We start from the raw sequence: 23,062 nt of genomic DNA, 5'->3' as shown, positions 1-23,062 counted from the left end.
CATAAACATAACTAGCTGGCCACATGGCTAGCTTTATTTAGACATGTGTAAATTCTGATACCTGGCCACACATCCAAACCAAAACCTCCACTTACACCAAAATGATACAGATTAGCAACTTTTCCATACCACTTTGTTATATCACTGAAGTGTGTAGAAACATTTTGTGCGGTCATTTGATCATTAAAAGTTGTAAGGGCTTAAATGGCTATCCACTTTATTTGTCTCTGTCCTGGCCTCCCAGTCTAGTCTTACACACATGTTGCAAGAGGAAATGGTACAAGAAAGACACAATCCTAGGAGCCACATCTGTCATTAAAGCTAATCTATAACTGTGTGATAATTGGAAAAACCAATAGTAAATCATGGTAGTAGCATGTCTCTGTATACAATCTCTTTAATCGGTAGCGGAGCGCCCTACCTGATACTCGTATACAAACATGTTGTTACTGGCCAGGGGGGGTATTCCATCAACGTCGCTAAAGGAAAATCTAGACTTATTTTGATTAGTCTCGCGAGACGTTGATGGAATACCCCCCAGGAGTGTTCTATGGAACAGACTTGATTTTCACCTTTCTGTCTCTGGTGGCTGCCTCTTCGAATTGTGCATGCATGCAGAAACACAACAGCTCATGTCTGACACTGTGAGTCCATTACGTGGGGTTTATATTATTATTAGGGAGGAGGATGTTGTTATTTGGATCTCCAAACTGAATGTTGCTGTGGTGGCCAGAGGTGGCAAACTTACTTTGAAGTGTTTTTACAAGAGAGACCGTGAACACACAATACCATGACAAATTACACATTGTAAAGTTCACATTGATTTGGCTATGGGTTTAAAACATTGACAGTTTCAACTCTATCTACTCTCCATGTCCTTAAAGCCATAATTGACTCCATAATTAAAGCCATGATTGACTCTCATGATACAGCCAAATCATAATCCAAAATATATGTCTTTTGAACCCTAATGTTTGCAAGTAACAGTAACTGTAGACTATAGCTTCAAATCCCCATTCCCTTAAAATTCCCATGTTGACATCACAGACTGTCAGTACTTGTATCCAAATGTCTGTCTAACGTCATGATGACTGTTTCTGCAGTGTAGTCCACCTCGAGGGGGCAGATGCAGTTTCCTCAATTTTATGGAGCCGTCAACAGGATAGAATATTGTGACCGTAAACAATACTTGTTGTTACTTTGCTCTTTAAGCACAGAGACCTGCAGCTATGGAATGTGTGAACCGTTTTCGTTTTGAAGATGCTTAGTTCAACTAGGTGATGAATGGTGTAAATTCCATCAACAAAGGCTTGTCCTGAAACCAGTAATGGCCCAGTAATGGGTTTTGAAACACCTATTGTTGGCTGACTTAAGACTTTGGGTGTGCAGTCACAATTACTCAAGGAGATTAAGAAATCGCCTTGCATCCATTGATGCTCGCAACCCTGTCTCACCGTTGAGTGGAGCAAGCTTCATGTCTGCATCCTGTTCAGTTGCGGAAGCTCCTTTGTTTTTGTGATTGGCTTGTGGTCTCAGTCTGTACGCTGGTCTTCCTGTGTAGTCTATCTGTCCCTGAATCAAGCATTCCAGTTTCACTGTTTCAGATTTCCCCAAAGAAGGGATTTTCCTTATTTGGCACAATATGCAGTGCCTTTCATTGCACATGTTTTAAAGGGGGAAACAAACAGCTAAAGAGAGATGCATGACTGTTCTTTAAACTTGTTTCCTTTCCTAGTTCAGAAAATCCATTGCAGAAAGTACCTACAAAAGTGTGGAAATCCGTTTGAAATGAGTGACGCCTCGCAACACACGTAAAACCAATCAAACACCCTGCTGGGGCAAAGTTCCAAAAAATCTGAATTCAGATTTTCTCCCATTTTCTTCAATGTTTGCATAGGCATCAACTCTCAAATAGTGTTTGCAACTATTCTAGCAACCATTCTACAGGTATGTGGGGGAAGGGTATTTGAAATGTAACATCAATTAAAATTGAAAGCCCATCGTTCTAGCCGGTTCATTCAAACCAGATCGGCTAATCTAAAATTCTCCAGACCTCCAAAGGAAGCAAGAGAACAATGTAATTTGAAGATATGGCTACGTGAGACTAGACTGTTCTAGACTGTTACCTAGGCAATCATATCCTCTCTCCCCTCCTTAGAAACGTCACACTGGATGAGACTCGACTCGTTTCCTCTTGGTAAATACATGCCTTTTACTCAAGGAAAAATATGGGAGAGATGCGAGTTATGTGATAGGACAAATACTTTAACAGAGCATTCTGTGGAAAATTCCTTTCCTTTGTGAATTTCCTTTGTAAAGGGGTCTATTGTGCTCGCAAGTACAAAGCCAATCTTATCAAAACATTGCTCACAACTGATATACTATATGGATAGACTTCCAGTGGAGATACTAGCGATTTGTAATGTTCAGACATGTTACTGATGTTGCCACTGCACTTGCTTGGGTAAAGGGTTCTTCCGATTCATCACTCTTCATGGGACAGGGTACCGGACCCAGATTAAGTCCTGCTCTACATCTCACTTCCAATGGAGATATCCAATGGAAACGCTTAATTGTCCAGTATACGGCTTAATCTTGGTCTGGGAAACTGGCCTCAAGTGTTTTAAAGAAATGTCAAAATGTCCTGCTCACAATTGTAACCATCTTCTTGTCCTGTCCTCCACAGGTGTCATTTTCTCCTGTGGTGTCTGTGTGGAGCCTGCCACACACCCACTCCAGAACAACGACGGCTTTTGCTTGCATCTTCCAGTGTTTCTTCTGTCAGCAAGTACAGCAGAGCTGCAACTCTTCCAGTGCCAGCCCTGACACCAGCGAGGAGCCCTGCCCCAGTGACATGGTGAAGATGACCAAATCCAAGACGTTCCAGGCCTATCTGCCCAGCTGCCACCGCACCTACAGCTGCATCCACTGTCGGGCACACCTGGCAAACCACGACGAGCTCATCTCCAAGGTGGGTGGGGCCTCTATGGTGCAGATGCTGCACGTATGAATTTAACAGGCAGACATTGTATGTGCACGCAAGCAGGCTAAACACATGTATACATACAAATATGTGTGTAATAAAACATCATCACACACACACACACTGAGGAAATGGGGATCTATATGTTACGGTACATGTGGGAATACGGTACATGTGGGAAAACTAGGGTTAGGGTTAGGGTTAGGTGCTAGGGTGCTACGCTTAGGCTTAGGGTTAGGGGTAGGGTTAGGGTTAGGGTTAGGGTTAGACATGCCACATGTACCAAGTCGACGTAGCACCTAACCCTAACCCTAGTTTTCACACATGTACCGTATTCCCACATTTACCGTAACATATACATGTGCAACATAACATAACATATGTGTTTATAACATGGATTGTGCTCTCGTTCTATTTGATGTACCTGTTGCCTTTTCTTTTTTGTTTGATTCTGATCAATATATCCAACACTCTGTACACTCAATATATCCAACAGAACACTCTGTGCACCCTCAAAAAAGCAGGCTAACACGCCAAATGTTCATCGTGAAATGTATCCCAAAATATTTTATTCTTAGGCTTAGGTAATGTTTTAGACACAAAATGCTTGCATCAGTTGTGAAATTGTTCCATTTGCAAACTCATTTGACAATAATTTTCAATAACATTAAAGTATGTTGATTTGACTCTCACCACCTTTATACTGTAAAAAAACTAGAATACAGTACGTTGGGTCTCATTCATCAAATGTGCATATGTACCCATTTGACGTTTATTGTTTGTAAGTTTCCAATTCCAATCTTTCAATTTCAAGTACATTTCTGGTTTATCAAGGTTTTCTTATTTCTAATTTGATTAACTGCTTTAGACCACTCATTGCGTCTACAGTTCGCTATACTCTATATCCCAATAAACCAAAGAGAGCATACTATGAGGTCCAAAAACTGAATTTCCAATAGAAAACCATGCTTGTAATCAGTGTCATGGCGGTTGCTAGCCAATAGCATCCATGGGAGAATGATGTGGTGGTGTCAGGTTTCACAGCTGTGGGAATCTGGGCCTGTGCAATCCAACAAAGTGAACGAAAATCGAGACCCTTCCTTGAAACAATTTGTTTTTCACAAGAATGAAAATCTGTCCGTTTCATCATTTTGGCTACATGTAGTCATGACATATTCATTTAATTAAAACTGTAGCTGAATGTACGAAACATCTTGTCTGCTTGGTCTGTTTCACAGGGGGACATTCCTGGAATAAATGGCTGCTTGGAACTCTGGTTTAAAAAAAGTATAAAATCAGTATAAAAACCCTTGCTTATTTAGCAGTTTCGTGGGGAAGTGTCCAAACTCACTCAAATGTGCTAAATATGGAACACGTGGACGTGGTGTAAGGTAATGACCTTCATCATGGACAAACATCCTACATAAGAACCGATGAGATTGATCAAAATATGAATGTATATGAGATTATTTTTCGAGGTGTATGTATGTATATTCCTTGAATCTCACATAAGATTTGCGTATGAGTGTTTCATAAGAGCAAATGTTACCAATTATTTAATAACACATTTGATGAATGAGACCCACTGAACAATCTAGAGGAGTCAATAGGAGTGTGTTGACAATTAAGGGAATGACACCCTGCTTAGAACTGTACCTCCTTCCCATGGTACAGAAGCTATCACTCCAGACACCTAAGCTGATTATTCAAAGGCAAAGATGATCCATCCGTGCACTTGCCCTATGCTTGTCTAAATCAATTAGCATCCCGCATGCTGGAGTGATAGACACCACATAGCTCACTGTACTAGTGGTAGGTGGAGGTGGCTAATTATGGACACTTGGTGCTGTTAGTCTTATGGAGAAGGTACCAGACCATCTTGGCTATATTTGTAGAACCAAGTTTGTCAGTTTCAAGAAAATACTCTGTTGGAAACTGTTGTCAGCTGTGTCCATTTTACAAACGTGAATAGGCTAAAGCTCTCTGGGAAAGAGAAAGAAATGTTGATGAATGGTGTCATAGTGATGCATCATTGAGGAAAAACGATTCTATAGGAGAGAGATTCCTGTGTGAGCATAGATGTCGGTGCCCTCAAGGTCACAATCAGAAAGGTTCAACAGGTTTGTTGTTAGGTTTCAGGTCACAGCACAAACTACTGGTTTACTCACAATCCTCCTCCATTGTCAGACTAGAATAACCACGTTGTTATTCTAGTCTGACAATGGAGGAGGATTGTGGGTAAACCAGTAGCACCAGATAATGTCAACAGGGTTATGCAAATAGAATTAATGCAAGGCTCAGTGGGTGGTATGTTTCACTCTTTGTTTTCATACATTCACTTTTTGAGTTTTCAGCGTTTGTATGTAGGTGTGAAGCTAGTCCATTGAGTGCCTTGTCAAGCTAATGCCATAAGGTCACTCTTGAAAGATGAGGTCATTAGCCAAAGCAATCCCCTTTGACTATAATTGGATCCACCTCGGCCCTTCCTTGGACAGGTAGCCGTCCTCTGGTGTATTGAGTACAAACCCTCGGCAGGAATACAGTTAGTTTTATGCCACTGTAGGAAAGCAAAACATGAAATGGTAAATAATAATACAGGGTGCCTACATGGTTAATGCAACGGTTATTGAACATCTGTCAGCCAACTATCCAGAAGGCCCAATTTTGATAGTTATTTTTTAAGAAATATGGACATATCAATATTTGATCTTCTTTCAAACAATATCTATAGGTAAAGGTGATGTAATTGAACCAAAAACAATGAAAATGTAACTTTGTTATCATTATTTTAACCATTTTCATGGACATTTATGCATCTATATAAGCTTTTAAAAGGAGTCACGAGTTGTCATAAATGATTGTAATTGTAGGCAATTTTAAGTAGTAATAAATAAATACCTCCATATTGTTAAAATGAAGATCAAATGTCCACATGTTGAAAAAGACAACGGTTTTCATGGGTTGTCCTATCTTTTTCACATGACTGTATGCTTGCAGAGAGAATTGTTTTAAAGCCCTTAATAACTCTATTTCACTATGATGAATCTTGTAAACAGAACGTTATTCTTGCAATTTATATGAGATTTAGTGATTTAGCCATTTAGCTTACGCTTTTATCCAAAGAGACTTACAGTAGAGACAGTAGAGTGAGTTTTGTTTGGGTCCCAGCGGGAATCAAACCCTTAACCTTAGTATAGCTAGCATCAATGTCTACCAACTGAGCCACAGATGATTTTAATTTTTTTAATTTAGGTCTCTGTAGTGAACTAAACTTTACCGATTTCGGAAGTTCACTTTATTTATTTTTTACCTCAAAATCGTTGTCCAGATCACCTTATGAATGTGTTGAAGAAGCTTAGACATAAAGCTAATAGAATAAAATACTATTTCTCACTTCTTTGCTCAAATATTTATTTGATTTTCTGGCTATTTAGATAACAAAGACCACTAATAAGTTGTTATTGATTCGGGGTGACAAATCCCTCAAGATCACAATCACCTCATTATGATATTAATCATCTTATGATTCATCATCATCTCATCATCATTTCAATCACCTCATGTCGCCAACTTCGATTGTGGTTGTCTTCATCATCACAATGGCCGACACCTAGCCTATTTATAGCCTCTCTGTGCTCTCCTGTTCTTCCTTGGCGTTGGTGCGCCGCAGCCCCAGGCCTCAGCATTAGCTCCCGTAAGCCGATTATGTCATTGGGGAAGATGACACCCTAAGCCTGGTGTTTTCCACTACGCGCTGCCAAAGGCCTGTCCGTCTGAATTCAGAAACAATTTGTTTGGGATTCCATAAGAAATGTGCTAAGTTACCCGTACATCAAAGTATACCTGAGAGGCAGTGTGGCCTTGAAATTGGAGGGGAAATTGTGACTGCATCAAATTCCATGAGTGTCTGTGCTTGTTTAGTTTAGTCTCCCGTATTGATTTGGTGTATACTGATGTTATACCAAAGAGATGTCATTGTGAGGACCATGTCAATGCAGTGAATAGACATCATGTCTTATGCAGTTGTGCCAACAATTGTCCATCTGGAGGATGTTTTATAGGGTGCATTTACAGTACAATACACTCCAGCCCACCAATTGTATTCCAAGGCTTGCTATTGGCAGCTATGACAACTCGTGGCTCCTTTTAAAAGCTTATATAGATGCAGAAATGTCCATGAAAACTGTTAATGTTAACCATGCATTACTGGTAGTTCATAGTGTGTTTAGCCAAGTTTTCATCACATATTTTTCAACAATGATGGCATACAGTAGTTATTGACATGTGGTTTCACATTTGTGGTTATGGACAACTGCAATAACAATCGTCCATGTGTCGCCGACTCTCAGTAACCAATCTCACAAAGGGGGAAGTTCAAAGGGTGTCGGAGCTCAGTTGCCCTTCTAAATAGTAGAAAGGAGCTCTTGAGTCAGGTATCAGTACACTCTCTCTCCCCTCTACCTCTACCTAGATCCTCAAAGCCTGCCAAGAATTGGAGCAGCGTAAAGAGTGGATTAGCTTGCTCAGTGCGGACTAGTGTGGAACATGGCTCCCCACCTGCACCGGCACCTTCCCTCCTCTCTAACCCAGGCTCCATAGCCAGGGCTATGTGGGCTAATTTAGAAAATGCTAATCAATAGCACCACTACCGCCAGTGGTAATGAAGACGCGCAAAGTGGATATGGTTTAAAGCAGCAATCTGGGATTCAAACAACAAAACGGTCACCTTGTCATTTGTTTTGGTAAACAGCTGAGGGATGGGGCTGGAGAAATGTAACCACTCCCAAATTCATAGACAGAGTTATGGATGTAAGGACTGACCATCCATGAGATCAAAATGATAGTTTTAACTTATTTGGAAGCTATCAGTGTTTGTTTACAAGCTTATATTTGGGGTCCTAATGGGGAAAGACAGTTGAACTAAACTCATGAGGCATTAACTTGGTTAAGTTATATTCTTCAAGAGTCAATACCTACAGTCATGTGAAAAAGATTGAGAGAGGGCGGTAATATAACTACCCAAATAAAACTGATGAAAAAAAATAAAATAAAAATGATTTGTAAAATGTAATTCATAGAAATGCAATTCTCTTGTGAGGAAAACGTTAGGACATCCCCACATTTATTACTACTTAAAATTGGAGGAGCCTGTCTTAAGCCTGGTACACATAAGGATTTTCAAAATCTTTCCACCAAAAGAACGAGCCCATCTGGCAACCCTGCTCGGGAGTTGCCCACACACATGAGGATTTCTGGTCGTAAATATTGATTTATATATGTTTAATATTTACGATTGTCGGCCCCGACCATTTTCTGAGCAGATTATCGGGAGAAATTGACTCTTAACACACCTCACACCACAGGATAATCTTGTAGTATAATCGGGTGTTTGCTGTCCTTGGTCGGAAGGGGGAAAATCAGGCCAAAATCGGCCAGATTATCTTTATGTGTGTACCAGGCTTTATTTAAAACTCAGACATTTAAGACCGGTACACACATAAAGATAATCTGGCCGATTTTGGCCCGATTTCCCCCCAACATTTCTAAAATAGAGTCTCTTTCTATAACTAAATATAACATAAATATCCATATACAACATAAATATCAAATGCAGAAAATTAAATAATATGTACTTCAGTCACCTTACTACTCAGAGTCCTCTGTCCTGTACATGTCCAAAAACACTTGTTTATAGTATTATAATGGCCTTTGAATTTATTCATATTTTTGCTCAGTTTTACACTCACATCTAGTCCATTCCAAAGGGACGCCCCACAAACAGAGATACACATACTTTTCAGAGTCGTACAAACACTAGGCTGTTTTAGATTCAAAGTCCCTCTTAATTAATGCATCATGTCTAATGCAGTTGTGCCAACAATTTTCCATCTGGAGGATGATTTTACTGGCTGCATTTGATAAAAAAAATCAGGGCAAGACTAAAGTTTACCAGAGAACACCTAGACAAACACCAGGACTTCTGGAACAATGTGCTTTGGACAGATGAATCCAAAGTTGAATTATTTGGGCTCGGTAACAGAAGACATGTTTGGTGGAAACCAAAGCCAGTGTTTGAGCACAAGAACTTCATACCAACTGTGAAGAATGGGTGGGGGGGGGGGGTTGGAAATGTCATGATTTGGGGCTGCTTTGCTGCAGCAGGGCCTGGCCAGCTCACCATCATAGAATCCACTATGAATTCTTTATTGTATCAGAGGGTGTTTGAGGAAAATGTGAGACCATCTGTCCAAAAATGTAAGCTGAAGTGGCAACATGCAACATGACAATGACCCAAAACATTCCAGTAAATCCACCAAGGAATCAAAAGAAAGAAATGGAGCGTTCTGGAATGGCCAAAGTCAAAGCCCGGATCTTAATCCTATTGATGCTGTGGGGTGATTTGAAACGGGCTGTGCATGCGAGAGACCCCTCAAACATCACACAGCTGAAAGAATTCTGCATGGAGGAGTGGGTTATTGAGGTTATTTCAGCCAAAGGGATCAAAGGGATATTAGGTATAGATATTAGGGCATATTAGGGCCTAACCTTTTCCTCAGTAGGAATTGGCATCATTGTTCATTTTTTGTTATATTTTCATTGTTTTTGGTTCAATTACATCACCTTTATCGATAGATATTGTTTGAAAGAAGATAAAATATTGATATGTCCATATTTATTTAAAAATAACTAAATATTTCATGGGGTGTCCTCATCTTTTCACGTGACTGTATATATTATTAATTTAAAAGTCCAAACATTGATGTACTAATTTCGAGTGAGAATACTTAAATTAGATTTTCAATTGAACATATTTCAAGTATACTTAATATGCCAAAAATTCCATCATTTACAATTTCAGTATATTAAATACAATTTAAGTGTGGTCATTTTAGCACCCTTTAATATACTTATGTATATTTAAACTGAAGTATACTAGAAATGTAATGCTTTATATTTTTTTAGTTTTATATAATGCTTATAATGCTAGTTCTTTTTGCTTGGGATCTTTCAGCAGGAACTGATATTTTTACACTTTGGTGTTTTGAAACATTGTGCTCACGTCTCTTGTAGCTCTGTCTAAACATGTGTACAAAATGTGTCTGTGTATAGTCAAGAAAATGTATATTGAAGTATGAAATATTGTTTTGAGATTTTGCTTCTTAAGTGTATGAAACAAAATGTTAATGTTTATACATTTCTAAATAGCTTTATTTGTGTGTCGGTAAAATATATTGGCAATTTCTACAGCACTTGTAAATAAAACAAAATAATGGAGAGTAGCTGCGGCTCTGTGTGCTGAAATAGGCACTATGTGCACTTAATTAGACACTTGCATAGTCCTCTGGCAACATAGTTCTGGCAACAAGATGGCCGATGCTCAACAAGTCTCAGCTGAAATCTCTGAACGTCCAAATGAACCGGTTAAGGTTTATTTGTGCAGTTAAGGGGTGTAAACCCAACAGTTTAACTTGGAAGTGTTTACACAGCATAGAAGTCCCTCCTTCCACCAGCTCTTGAGCAACAGTGTAGAAGCAAAAATAGACTGTGTGTGTGTGAAAGAGGTAAAGGCAGAGAGAGGTTCATTTTTCAAGTAGTTAATATGATAGTTTGGCCAACTGGACCGTCGATGTGACACCCCTGCAGTGTGTCACTGGGGGCTCTCTCTCTCCCCCTCCCTCCCTGGCTCTGTTGAGTGAATGTGTCTGCCACTCTGCAGGGACTGACCTAGTTCCCTCAGTCTGAGCTGAAGGTCGCCCTCCCTCGTGTCCTCTTCTTTTGGCTGTGTGTGTGTGAATGAGAAAGAGGGGAGACAGAAAGAGAGTGGAGTATAAAGGAGAGCTTGAGAGTAAGAAGAAGGGGCATCTTTCTCTGGGTCATTGGGAAGGGGTAATGTTATGTTGCTGATATCTGTGAGGTTTAACATCCAACAATGTTCTTGACACCTGTTGAAATAAGCTGGTGTGCTGAGCATTTGGGGTAGTCCTTTGACAACTGCACTGCTTTTTTGTGCTGTCCTAGAGCGTTACATGAGCTTGTGCTGTGGGCAGCATAGCCAGCTGATGGCTTTATTAGACAGCATTACACTTGGTGGCCTCAACCTCTGGCTCAGCCACAGTGCTAATTTGCAATGGAAATAGCAAAGCCGATTGGGGACTGTCTGTCTATCTCACAGGTTTGGCTGAGGATGACAGAGCTAGAGATACAGGCTGACAGGCTTATGTCCAAGGCCCTTGTGGGAGACTGCTTCTTTATATGGTCAAAGACATTCTTAAATACACAATACACAAGATATAAACGAGGTCCAGAGAAATTATTGACCAGGGGGTTATTCCATCAAAGGAATAACAGGTTTATTTATTTATTATTACTCGTGAGACAAAATAAGCCTAGATTTTCCTTTAGCAACATTGATGGAATACCCCCCCAGGTTGTTTAGCTGGGAGTGAGGTTTGTGTTTGCCTCCCCTCCACACACAAAGGCTTACTACGTTGCTTCAGGTCTGCACTAATACTAATGCAGAGTATTGGACAGAAAAGGAGGCTAATGCTATCAGAGTGCTTTTAAAAACAGTGGGTCAGATTACCTGTCTAGGAAGGGCAGGCAGGTAATACAGCAATCCAATACAACTTGTTGATGAGTATTTGATGAGTATTTAATGTTATGGTATCTTGGATCCAACCTTGTCTTAAAAAAACTGCCCACATGTTTCCTCGTTCTCTTGATAAACAAATAAATGGAAACTGATACTCCACAGGTTATTGTCATTGGCCAAGAATGGGGAGTTCAGACAACGATACAAAAACTAAACAGGGACAATTATCCACAACAGGCAATAAATTGAATAAATTCAGACATAACTCACTTGTGTGAATTTCAACTTAATAAGCTTAATTTAGTGAGTTTATCATATTTAAAAAGCACCAACTCCTATCGGCTTACATCTTCGTCAGGGGATATGGACACAGTTAGGTGTACCCCTGGACCAAAGAAGTAGACTTGGAACACCTGTCTCTTAGTGAAAATTGCCTTCAGATCATACTTTCAATTTGACATCCTATTTGCACTTTAAGAGAGTAGAGTAGGAACTCCTCCTGGTGTAATTAATGCTAGCTCAAATCATAGAGAGAAGAGGCTCAAACCAAAAGTTGAGTGTCAGGTGTGGTCAGTTAGATATTGATCACTATTATTAAACCAAAGTCATCGTGTGCATTGATACTTATTTATATTTTTCCTACCTGGTACTTCTACCAGCCCACACCGGCTCAATTTATTTCCTTGTTTTATGTTATATAGTAGACTGGAAACTTGTACTTTTGATTGTTGATGATGATGACGACATAAAAATGATTTTTGTCTAAACTAGCTAGCACACAAACAGACACAAATACAGTACAGACACATTGGCTTGTGGACAAAATCCTTTAACCACTCTAGTAGGAAGCGACTTATTACATGCTTTCAGCACCCCCTCCTCTCCCCTGAAGGTCACTACTACCCCCAGGTAAGCTTTTGTGTGGGAACCTTAAACAGCAGGAGAATGTACTGTATACCAGACTCCTACTGGGAGGGGGCCGCCCCAGGCCTTGAACACTCTCACTGTACCACACTGAGCCTCCCTCTGGCCTCCCCTGGCTCCGGACTGTCATCTGACTTGTGCTTTCTGTTCTCTTTCTCTTTCCAGTCATTTCAAGGCAGCCAGGGAAGAGCCTACCTCTTTAACTCAGTGTAAGTATGACCCTGAGGTGTGAGAGCCTTATTAGCCCCTGAGGTGAGATAGCCTTATTAGCTCAGGTATTTAAATATCTTACTTGAAAATTGCATAGGTTTTGAAACCCCACACTAATAGGGGTTATACATTTGAGTAAAAATTAGGAAACAGTGAGATTTTCACAAGGTTCGCAAGGCTCTCAACTCTGCTTGTTGGAGACACATGTATAGACACTCTAACACTCATAATAGGCTAATACAATCAGGGAGTTGAGTAACAACATCAGTGACTCAACCCAAACCGTGTCCCGTTTAATTTAGTGTAATGCTGCAAACACAGCAAATCTTTTTTAGCTACAATAGTCAGAGAATTCCCCATAACAATATCTTGTCACTGAATTCTCAAGGCCGTTATGAAAAATGCCATATCAATACCAATATCAAACATGAACCAGCAGATCAGAAATGTGTTGTGGTCTGATGTTTGTGGTCTCATTCTCTTGCTCCCTCAGAGTGAACGTAGGCTGTGGGCCGGCTGAGGAGCGGGTCCTCCTTACGGGTTTACACGCCGTAGCGGACATCTACTGTGAAAACTGTAAAACCACTCTAGGCTGGAAATATGTAAGTTGCTACTCAAACTTACATTGCATTATACGAGCCAAAGTCCTGCTGTTGTGGCCGAGGCTCAGAACTTCAGTTTTGAGCTTTTTTTTTATGTCCTTTGTTATGTCTGTAGTGGTTATTTGTGGTTAGTGGTTATTTGTTGCTGTGGCTAGTACACAGCAGTGTTTGTTGTTGTATGAATAAAAAGGTCACTGTGGTATTTGTTATGTCTGTCGTTGTTTCAGCTGTGCTGATTGCTCTAGTGGCTAAATTAGGGTGGTATTTTGTCTAGAACTTTAAGTGAAGTAATTACAGTGTGAGAGGTTTGCTCCAGACAGCTAGTACCTCTGAGGATCCACAGTGATTAAATGTCATGTCGTTTTGGATAGGCTTGTCCTGGTAATTGTCTGAGAAGACTGGGAGATTGTATTCCTATTAGAATGACCGTTGTGATGAACACAAAGTCAAGCAGACATACATGTCATCATACAACACTCGCTGTTTAGGATATGCTTGAAGTGATATTGTTGCTGCTCTTGTTAAACATTCATTTTGAGGCATTTAACATAAATATTTGGGGGAAAGGTCAACTCAACAATGGCATTACAAGCATAAGTTTAATTATGGTGTGTTAGTGATTTAGATCCCTCTCATGTTAGTTTTAGTATTCTTTAATGATACAAACAAATTTTTTCTTAAAAAAACTGAACTCGTGTTATTGAAGTATAAACATACTAAAATGTACATGGCTAATTCGCTTTGAACATAAACAAAGATTGGGTTTGTATGAATGGGTACAACATTGAATTGCATGATGTCACCAGCATGAATGAGGAACTCTAAAGCCGTTATGCACAAGGTCACATGCGTTGGAGAAGCACAAGTATTAATGTCATGGTTTTCTGTTGTGTTCCCTGTTGCAGGAGCATGCATTTGAGAGCAGTCAAAAGTACAAAGAGGGCAAGTTCATCATTGAACTGGCACACATGATCAAGGACAATGGATGGGAGTGACCTTCAGGACCTGCTTGCCTTTTCGTGACCTTTGAGCGCTCTGTAACGGACTTCACAGAGCAACTACCACCATCAGCCGCTGTGCCCCCCCCCCCCTCTCCCTACTCTACTAACACAGAAACACACACACACACACACACACACACACACACACACTCCCCGCTTATTGTGAAATTGAACAGAATGATGAAAAACATATTTGAAAAGATGAACAGCTCAGCGTTTGTGTCACAGAGATCCTCTCATTACCTTCAGTGAAGAGTTATTTTTACCAGCTCTGGAAAGCTTGGTTTGACTTTTCTCTTCCCTTGTACAGGCTTACAAGTGTCCGTGTTGACATTGCAACCACTCTGTAAAAGGAGAAAGAGGGACATTATCCAGAAGACGTGTTTCTTTTGACCCTCTCTTTCTCCCATGAGCCGGGGAAGATGAGTTGAGGTGTTGCATTTTATTTTTATTTTTTATTTTTTTCATCTTTTGGGTTTAGCGAGAGACTTGTATTGGCTGGCAGATGGATGTTACTGGTTAGCATTTCTTCCCATTTTTGTTTGTTTGGTCTGTCTCTGCCTGTGGCTGAGCATGCTTTTCTTTGCAGTGTCCAAATGGGTAATCGCCGAAGGGTGGGGGGATAGGGGTAGGGGGAGGTGGTAAGACATAGATGTATGTAGCAGCATCTCGCTTTTTAAAGGCAGGGAGGGGAATGGGCAGAATTACAGTGATGTGGAGGTTTTGTACTTACTATGTTCTCCCTGTGTTACCTGTTTTATCGTAAATCTTTCTTTGTTTCTTTTCGTTCTTCTGATGACTTCACTGTGCAATCTATGACATCCCGGTACCGTACTGCGCCCAAAAAACATCAACAGCAGCACCTGGTATATATATATATATACACAACTGTAGAGTTTTATGAAATAGCATTTGTGGCTGGTCCCATTTTGCGGCAGTACTATAGCTTAAAAAATACAAATAAAAACGATAGCAGATTGAATGCGCTGGACAGGAGGGGAACCCAACACCAGTGTCCACGTGAAAAAAAATCACATTAATGTTCTGGCCGATTACACCGATGTGTCGTCATGTGTAACAATGAGAAACAAACCATGTACATGTATATATATATTTATAGGTATGTGAGTATGAAATATATACATATGTATGGACATCAACTCTCATGCATACATATATACATATACTCTATGTATATATACATATACTCTATGTATATATGCATGTCTACCTGTGCGTGTTTGTGCATTACGTAATGGCATACTTGAATGCAGTTACTTTGTTTGCACTTTGCAGAGGCCTTTGGTTCATGAGTTTAGAGGCAAAAGTCTGTCTGCTCTGTTTCCCCATGCGTTTGTTTGTCTGTCTTTTAAGGCCTTTTCATTGACGATTGAAAGATTGTATAAGATGCTTTGAATGAAATTCGGGGTTGGGTGATTTTGTTGGGCTTGTTCATCTCCCTACAGTTATCAAAATTCTGCTGCTTGCTTATTTAAGTTTCACAAATCTGCAATCCTATATCAAGGGTACCGTAGACTTTGGCCCTCAATCCAATTCGCTGTAAAACGGCACTTAGGCGCCATAATTTTGCTTATTTTTTCTGCAGCACTCATCAAAAGCATGAAAATTATATGATAGTATATATTTGCAATACTTTGCTGCTATTTAATAAATGCAATTATTGTTTGCATCCCTAGTCCTATCGCTAGATGTTTTGCACCTAATGCCAGTCCGAGAGCCTGAGATTGGTCGCTTTCTTTGCAATGCTCTCCTTGTTCTTTGCCTCTAAGCAGCATGAATCTTGCGCCTCTTCAAAAAAATAAATGAAACTCTTCTCCTCTGTTGTGCAGTGCATAACTTTGAAGCCATGCGTGAAATGATAGACTCATCCCCTCCAATCAAGTATACCTTCAAAACACACTCTTCACCAAAGCCTCATAGAGCTCTGCCTTTGTTTGGACGAGAGACTACCCAAACCCAAATCTATCAATATATTTTAGATGTTTGAATTTTAACGGTGAAAACCGAAAGAGTTGTTGTTATTTACATACATGTATACATACATATATGGGTGGCTATTGGAAAAGATTTTCAAAAGGTTAGTTGGCAAATAGAGGGATGGATATGGTGGGGGAGGGGCTTGTTATGTAGCTTTTAATTCAAATAATCAGACCCCGATATATATTGGAGGTGTAGCAGGAAAGGTTGGGTGGGGTGGGAGAGATTTAGAATCAGCAGTGTTTGCTTACATTGCCGACAAGGTCAGTCAGGTCACATGACCTTTTAATCTGTAAGACAATGACAATGCAAACCCTAATTAGTTAGAAATATCTTACTTGAAGATAAAAACAAATACAGTTGCGACGTTGTCCCTGTTACCGTTTTTTGTACATAAAATAACATATTTAAGGTTTTATACATATTTCTACTGGGTTAGTTTCTTTACTTCCCCGACTTGAAGCACTTTTGTTAACTGTACCTCTGGCTTTGCGTGTGAGTGTGTGTGTGTGTGTGTGTGTGTGTGTGTGGGAGCGTCTGTTTTTGTTACTTCTCCTCATTATGTTGCATTTTAGTTTAACTGGTTTATTTTTCCTCAGTTTCTTTTGCGTTTGTTTCTTTTGCTATCTCTTCCAGTGATCTGTGAGCTTGATGGCCGAGTAAAAGCTTCTTTTTGAAGAAAAAAAAAGAATTCTAAATGTTTTTCTTTAAGATGATTTTACCCTGTGTTTTGTTTTGTTTCTCTGGATGGAGCCCATTTGAGGGCCGATTGTTTGGACTCTGCTGAGTCATGTAGGGGTAGGGTGAGCTGGATTCTCCCACCAACACGGGAGAGTGGTGATCAGGACCATTTCCCAATCACAGTCAATCTTTCCTGTATACTGTCACAAAAAACTATTGCCAGTGTCACTGTCAGTACATACCAAATAAGTACCAGGTTCTACAGAATCAATGTCATTGGTCAACCAGACGGGCTCCAGAGATGCTGTTTGTACAGGTTACTGTCTCATTGAGATCAACCTCTTGGGGAAAAACCAAAAATCAATCCATGCCCTGTCAAGTATGACATTTCAGTAATTGTGTAGAAGGTTGTGAATTGTTCTGTATTCTGGACTTTTACATATTTCAAAGACAGCCTACAAAAGATATTGCGTAATATTTGCTGCTGAAGACGATTGTTTACTCAGCTATTATTCTGACACTGGCTACAACCTTCTTTAGATCTGTTTATGTACAGTATAGATGTCACTGAGAGGACATTAGTCAAGGGTAAGATAGGTATACAAAGGAAAAGATTGTACGTTTTGAAGTTCTTTTCTTAGGACTGTTGAAATATAAGGTCTAAAGCATGTTGTATTTATAATGGCTATATTGAGTCGTGCCTGTTTTCTTTCTTTTATTCAAAGCAAAAAATTATATATGCTTTTTTCTTTTTACTTGACTACATTGCTTTGCATTTTGTCTTAGTAAAAACATGTCACATTTGTCTGTTTTCACTGTATTGTAAACTCAGATATCACAATAAACTTTAAATGGCATTTGATTGTGGATTGTGTGACTTGAATTACCTCATTACATTTGGGGGAATTGATATAGTGATGCAGGTATTAGGGTTATAACCTTGATGATGGGCTTGTCTACACCTAGTCTCTCTTGACAGACTCAGTGCACTCTGCACACACCACAATCCATTCTGCCAAACACAGCTTGTTTAATGGCTGTTGATGTTCAAAATGAAATGACTGACAGATCATAGCCCCAATCACATATCCCCAGCAATCCCCTTTTGGAATTACAAACTTGGGGGCGGGCAGGGGGAGTAGGTATAACAGGCATGGTGTCAGAGATACAGCGTCAGTGAGAAGAGGCCTCGGGTATTCATTCCTGAATAGATTTGGCAAATTGTATACAAAATATTTTCACACAAATTCTATAACCAAAAACAGAATGTTCTGAAAAATAATTACCACAAAGCGCAACATAAAAGTAGAACTTGATGCTCATTGACATGGGAAGGTGTGTCCCTTTCAGTGAGGTAATTTCTAGACATTATTTCTGGCTATTTAGGTTACCCCTTTTGTCTCAAGAGCACTGCCAGTGGAACAACCTTTCACAGGCAGAGCAAGAAAACAGGTGCGTAGACTACTTTGGTATCTTTGTGTCACCTCTAGTTGTGTCTGCTCTGACAAACATTGGAATCACCGACCTACAGGCTGATGCTTGGGAACAACAGGTTTGTAGTTGTTAGTGCAGATTTACTGGACAAACAGTGTAGCATTTGACTGACCTCAGACTCCACAAACGCTTCAAACTTTGAAACCAGGCTTCAACCCTAATGATGGGTCTCCTTTCCTCACCCCACCCCAAATAAAGTCCTGATCACATTGGGCCATGTAGTGCTGTTTTATACGGTTGACTCCATAGCCAGTTGTTTTTCCCACCAAGGGATTAAGAACAAAAGAAGCTCTGTTTTCAGTTGATGATTTACAGCTGCATTCACTCATTTTCTTGGCATAATCTGAAACTGGTATATAATTGGTATAATACTTTATGTCTACGTTTAGCAATAAGGTAGATCTATCTTAATCTGCATTATGTCAACATTTCTTTAATACAAAGTCAACCTTCTGAGAACATTTTGTCAGCATCAAGCTATATCAAAAAAAGAAAAATTCTATCTTTGCACTCGATCAAATTTCCTGACCCTCCTGAATTTTCCTAGATATGTGCGTTCTACCACCCAGTATCCTTACCTTTTCTAAATCACATCCGGATAAGATAGTATAGTATAAGCTGTTTTGCAGTTTTTCTGTTTAGGAGGCAGGCTAATTTAAAAGAAGCGCCCTCTAGTGGTCGTTGTATATAATTAGCAGATTTCCATTCTAAAGAGGGGGCCCCAAGGCGGCTCTAATAGTAAGTAAAATAAGCACGGCTGTTCTAGTGTGTGTAGGGCAAGGTGTGTCCAAGGCAAATGTTTACACTTTCTGCTACACTTGTTTTTTTTTCAGACTTTTATTCAGATTTTTTTTTCAGACTTTTATTCTGAAATACATTTTCTCTGACTTTTATTCTGAAATTATTTTTTTCTGACTTTTATTCTGAAATGTATTTTTCTGACTTTCATTCAGAAATTCTTTTTTCTGACTTTTATTCTGTTTTTTTTATTTTCTGACTTTTATTCTGACATTAGTTAAACTTACATTAGTTACACTTAGTTAGTTTTGCAGTATAACAGCACGACCTCTCATTTATTTATTGTGTAATCAGAATCACAATTCTTTTTATTGCCTAAAGTATATTTGCACATACAGGAAATTGACTTGGTGTGGTTGGTACATAGGACATAAGGATAAAAAACAACAACATAATAACACAACAATGTAATAAAACAACAATATATAAGCAAATATAGTTGAAAAAGACAACGACAAAGGCAAAAAGTGCAGTAGAACAATAATTATGTAGGCTGTAAATTAGAGTAATGTAAAACTAATATAGATTACACTGTCAGTTGTGTGTCCCCTTTAATAATACCAATTGGTATTGTATTTTATATCGTTGGAAAGCCTGATTAGTCGCCTTTACAATGAGGTACAACTTGTAAGGATCATGCATTCGTGGAATGAGCAACACAGCTAAACGTGTGGGTAGCGGCCCAAAAATATTTGCCAAAATCCCCTATATTCTTCTGTTGGTATTCACTCTCGTTTTGAGTTGCTTGGTGGATTGGATGATTGCACTCTTCCACAGTAATAAGGAAAAAACAACACATATTGGCCATTTTTACACTTTATTAATTTTACACTGTCAGGGACCTCAGCTTGGCACCTCCTCATGCAGGTCACCAGCCTGGTCACACACTGCTGTGGGACGGCATCCCATTTCTCAACTAGGATTTGCCGCAAGTCAGCCAACATGGTTGCGTTGGTCACTCTGGCACGTACAGCACCCAAGCTGATCCCACAAGTGTTCAATTGGGTTGAGGTCTGGACTCACGGCAGGCCATTCCACCCTCTCCACTCCCAAATTCTGGAGGTGCTCTGTGATGATCCTGGCTCTGTGGGGGCGAGCGTTGTCCTCCTGGAGGATGGAGTTAGGTCCCAGATTCTGGAGATATGGGATCGCCACTGGTCCCAGAATATCATTCCTGTCAATTAGGTGCCATTCAGGTGCCATTCACACACCTGTGACTGGCATACACCTGCCAGCACTTGAACCTCAAAACGAGAGTGAATACCAACAGAAGAATATTGCAGGGGATTTTGGCAAAAAGATTTGGGCCGATTTTCTGTTGATTCATCAGCAGCCCAAGGACAGTATGGGTTTTGAGGGATTGACTTTACAGATATTGGCACGATATCAGTGGACGGTGCTAATCGTTCCATCGATACAATGTGACAGTGCCTCTAAACATTTTGACTGGGGCAGAACATGTATTGCCAGTTATTACCATGGCTGAGGGATTGATATACAAAGTTTTAATCAGATTAATGAAGTAGAAAGCGAATATAGCTATTTATAAAAAATTATCTAGATGGGAGAAATTAATGGGGATTATTTTCTTAAACCTCAAGGAATTCCAACTAACTACATTTTGAGGGCACACGCTTGGATGGGGAGCTCCAAATGACAACCTTTTGAGTGCAGGGATTCTAATGGGGTATGCACATTGAGGTCGGGCTGAAGTCCATTGTTTTCACTGTTTCAAGTCTTTGCTGTGTGTCCGACGCTGCACATGTAGGAGAAATCCAACTTGTGCATTAATGCCGCACTGCCTCACTGCACACTGGAAGTCAGTTTAAATGGTGTTGTGATATTCTAAGCTAACTGTCGACACCACAGCAAAACTGGTTAGCCACACAAAATGCTATATTTTTTTATTGAAACAGTTTTTTTGGACATTTAGATGCAGTCAGTTATTTCAAGGTGTAGTGCACCCCAAACCACCTAGCTCAAGCTCCTACTCACCGAACCATTCTTACAACAATTCTGCTGTGAACCCCAACCCACCGCCAGGGCCGGTGCAGACTCTGGTCTGTGGCACTTGGCTCAACCCCAGGTCAGAAAAAAAGGCCAATGACGACTGACTGAAAAAGGCCTCTCTCCCAGATAAAAGGTTATTTTTGCTTTTGTTTTGTTTCTCTAACCCCCCTGTTTTTGTTCTAAGAACATGACGTGGTATCCTAGCAATGACTGCTTGGCTAAAGCACAAGATGTGACTTTGGTTGAGAGAATATGAGAATGAGGGAGGGGGAGCAGAGGATGTGTGGTGGAGTGGGGTACAGGAATCAAAACAATCTCATGACTGCAAGGGCCAGACACAATATACAGTAGTTTCCTACTCCTGCAGTAACTACCCGCATTTAAACCATCTGTGTGCAATGAAGGCAAAACAAGTAGTTTAACTGCAGCTTTTACTGTGTATACCTGGGATACGTTTAAAGATGATCATTGGTCCTCCAGATTGACAAGCTATCTCATGAAGGACGTGAGTAATGTGCAAAGCAGTTTGGTGGAGTTTTTCCCAAACCACATCAGCTAGCAAGCTTGTGGTGTCTCATATTGGCAAGATCTTTCTCATATACCTTATGATGGCCCAAGAGTGGCAAACTGACACCACAAACACGTTGACTGTCAGCCAATCATTAGTGGTACGCTGCTGGGCTAATAGCGGCATAACGCCATGACAGATGCCACAACTGTACCGTTATGGGTAATTGCTTGCCGGCAGGGACCTTATAAGTTCGCCATACAAGTGGAGAGGAATATGTATTGATTGTAAAATAATCAATGACCTTTAGCCTATGTCTCAATGAGGCACTCACTGGGATTCTCACATCAGGATGTTCAGACTAAATGGAGCAAAGGTCAGTTCAGGTGTAAAAGTAGTGATTTGTTTACATAGATTAACAATTATTATGAGGCTTTTATTTCAATAATAGGACAGATTCGCATAATGTTAGATAGGCCTGTTAGTAGACCAGCTCCTTTAGATAAGCCTCTTAGTAGACCAGACTCATACCTTTAGAATATTAAAAATAAATAAATAAATAAAAATGTTATAAATATAATACAAATATTATTCTGAAATATATATATTTTTTAAATGTCAGAATAAAACTCCCCCCCAAACATTTCAGAGTAAAAGTCAGCAAAACATATTTTGGGGGGACTTTTGGGGGAACTTTTATTCAGAAATATGTTTTTGGGTTAGGGTTAGGGGACTTTAATTCTGAAATATTTTTGGGGGGCATTTTTTTCTGAAATATTTTTTGGGGGACTTTTATTCTGAAATATTTTTTTCTGACTTTTATTCTCAAATATTTTTTTCTGAAACATTCTTTGGGAGACTTTAATTCTGAAATATTTTTGGGGGGACCTAAATTCTGAAATATATTTTTTGGGGGACTTTTATTCTCAAATATAGTTCAAATTAAACACTCATGTTTAGTATTTAGTCGACAATCCTTTGCATGCAATAACTGCCTGAAGTTGTGACCCATTGAACCCATCAGAAATAGGTATCTTCTCTGGTGATGCTACTTCTTTTTGCCTTAAATCTTATTATCAGGAACTTATTGTTCATTTGTTCTATTGGATTTACAGTGCCCTGTGTAAGTAATGAGGCAGAGGAGCATGTTTTCTTCTTTTCTTTGTTGCTTCCTCTATCTCTCCCATCCCTATTTCTCTATCACACATTTCCTTATCTTCTTCTTTTATCTTCATCCTAATTGGCCCTAACACCTCTTCT

The 23,062-nt window shown here is 39.7% G+C and overlaps 1 protein-coding gene across 1 annotated transcript; it reads left to right on the top strand.

Moving 5' to 3' along the window:
* Window positions 1–2,854: 2,854 nt before the first annotated feature.
* Window positions 2,855–14,307, top strand: ypel1 (yippee-like 1; the record flags this gene model as incomplete). The annotated part of the gene is made up of 4 exons (XM_080531247.1): window positions 2,855–2,971; window positions 12,666–12,709; window positions 13,204–13,312; window positions 14,218–14,307. 4 exons carry the CDS (start codon window positions 2,855–2,857, stop codon window positions 14,305–14,307), a joined length of 360 nt encoding a protein of 119 aa, XP_080387373.1.
* Window positions 14,308–23,062: the final 8,755 nt, after the last annotated feature.

Source organism: Nansenia antarctica (assembly GCF_963989245.1).
Source record: "Nansenia antarctica genome assembly, chromosome: 5".
Taxonomy (NCBI): domain Eukaryota; kingdom Metazoa; phylum Chordata; class Actinopteri; order Argentiniformes; family Microstomatidae; genus Nansenia; species Nansenia antarctica.
The sequence above is the reverse complement of the archived record's forward strand: the minus strand, read 5'-3'. Positions and strand labels throughout refer to the sequence as shown.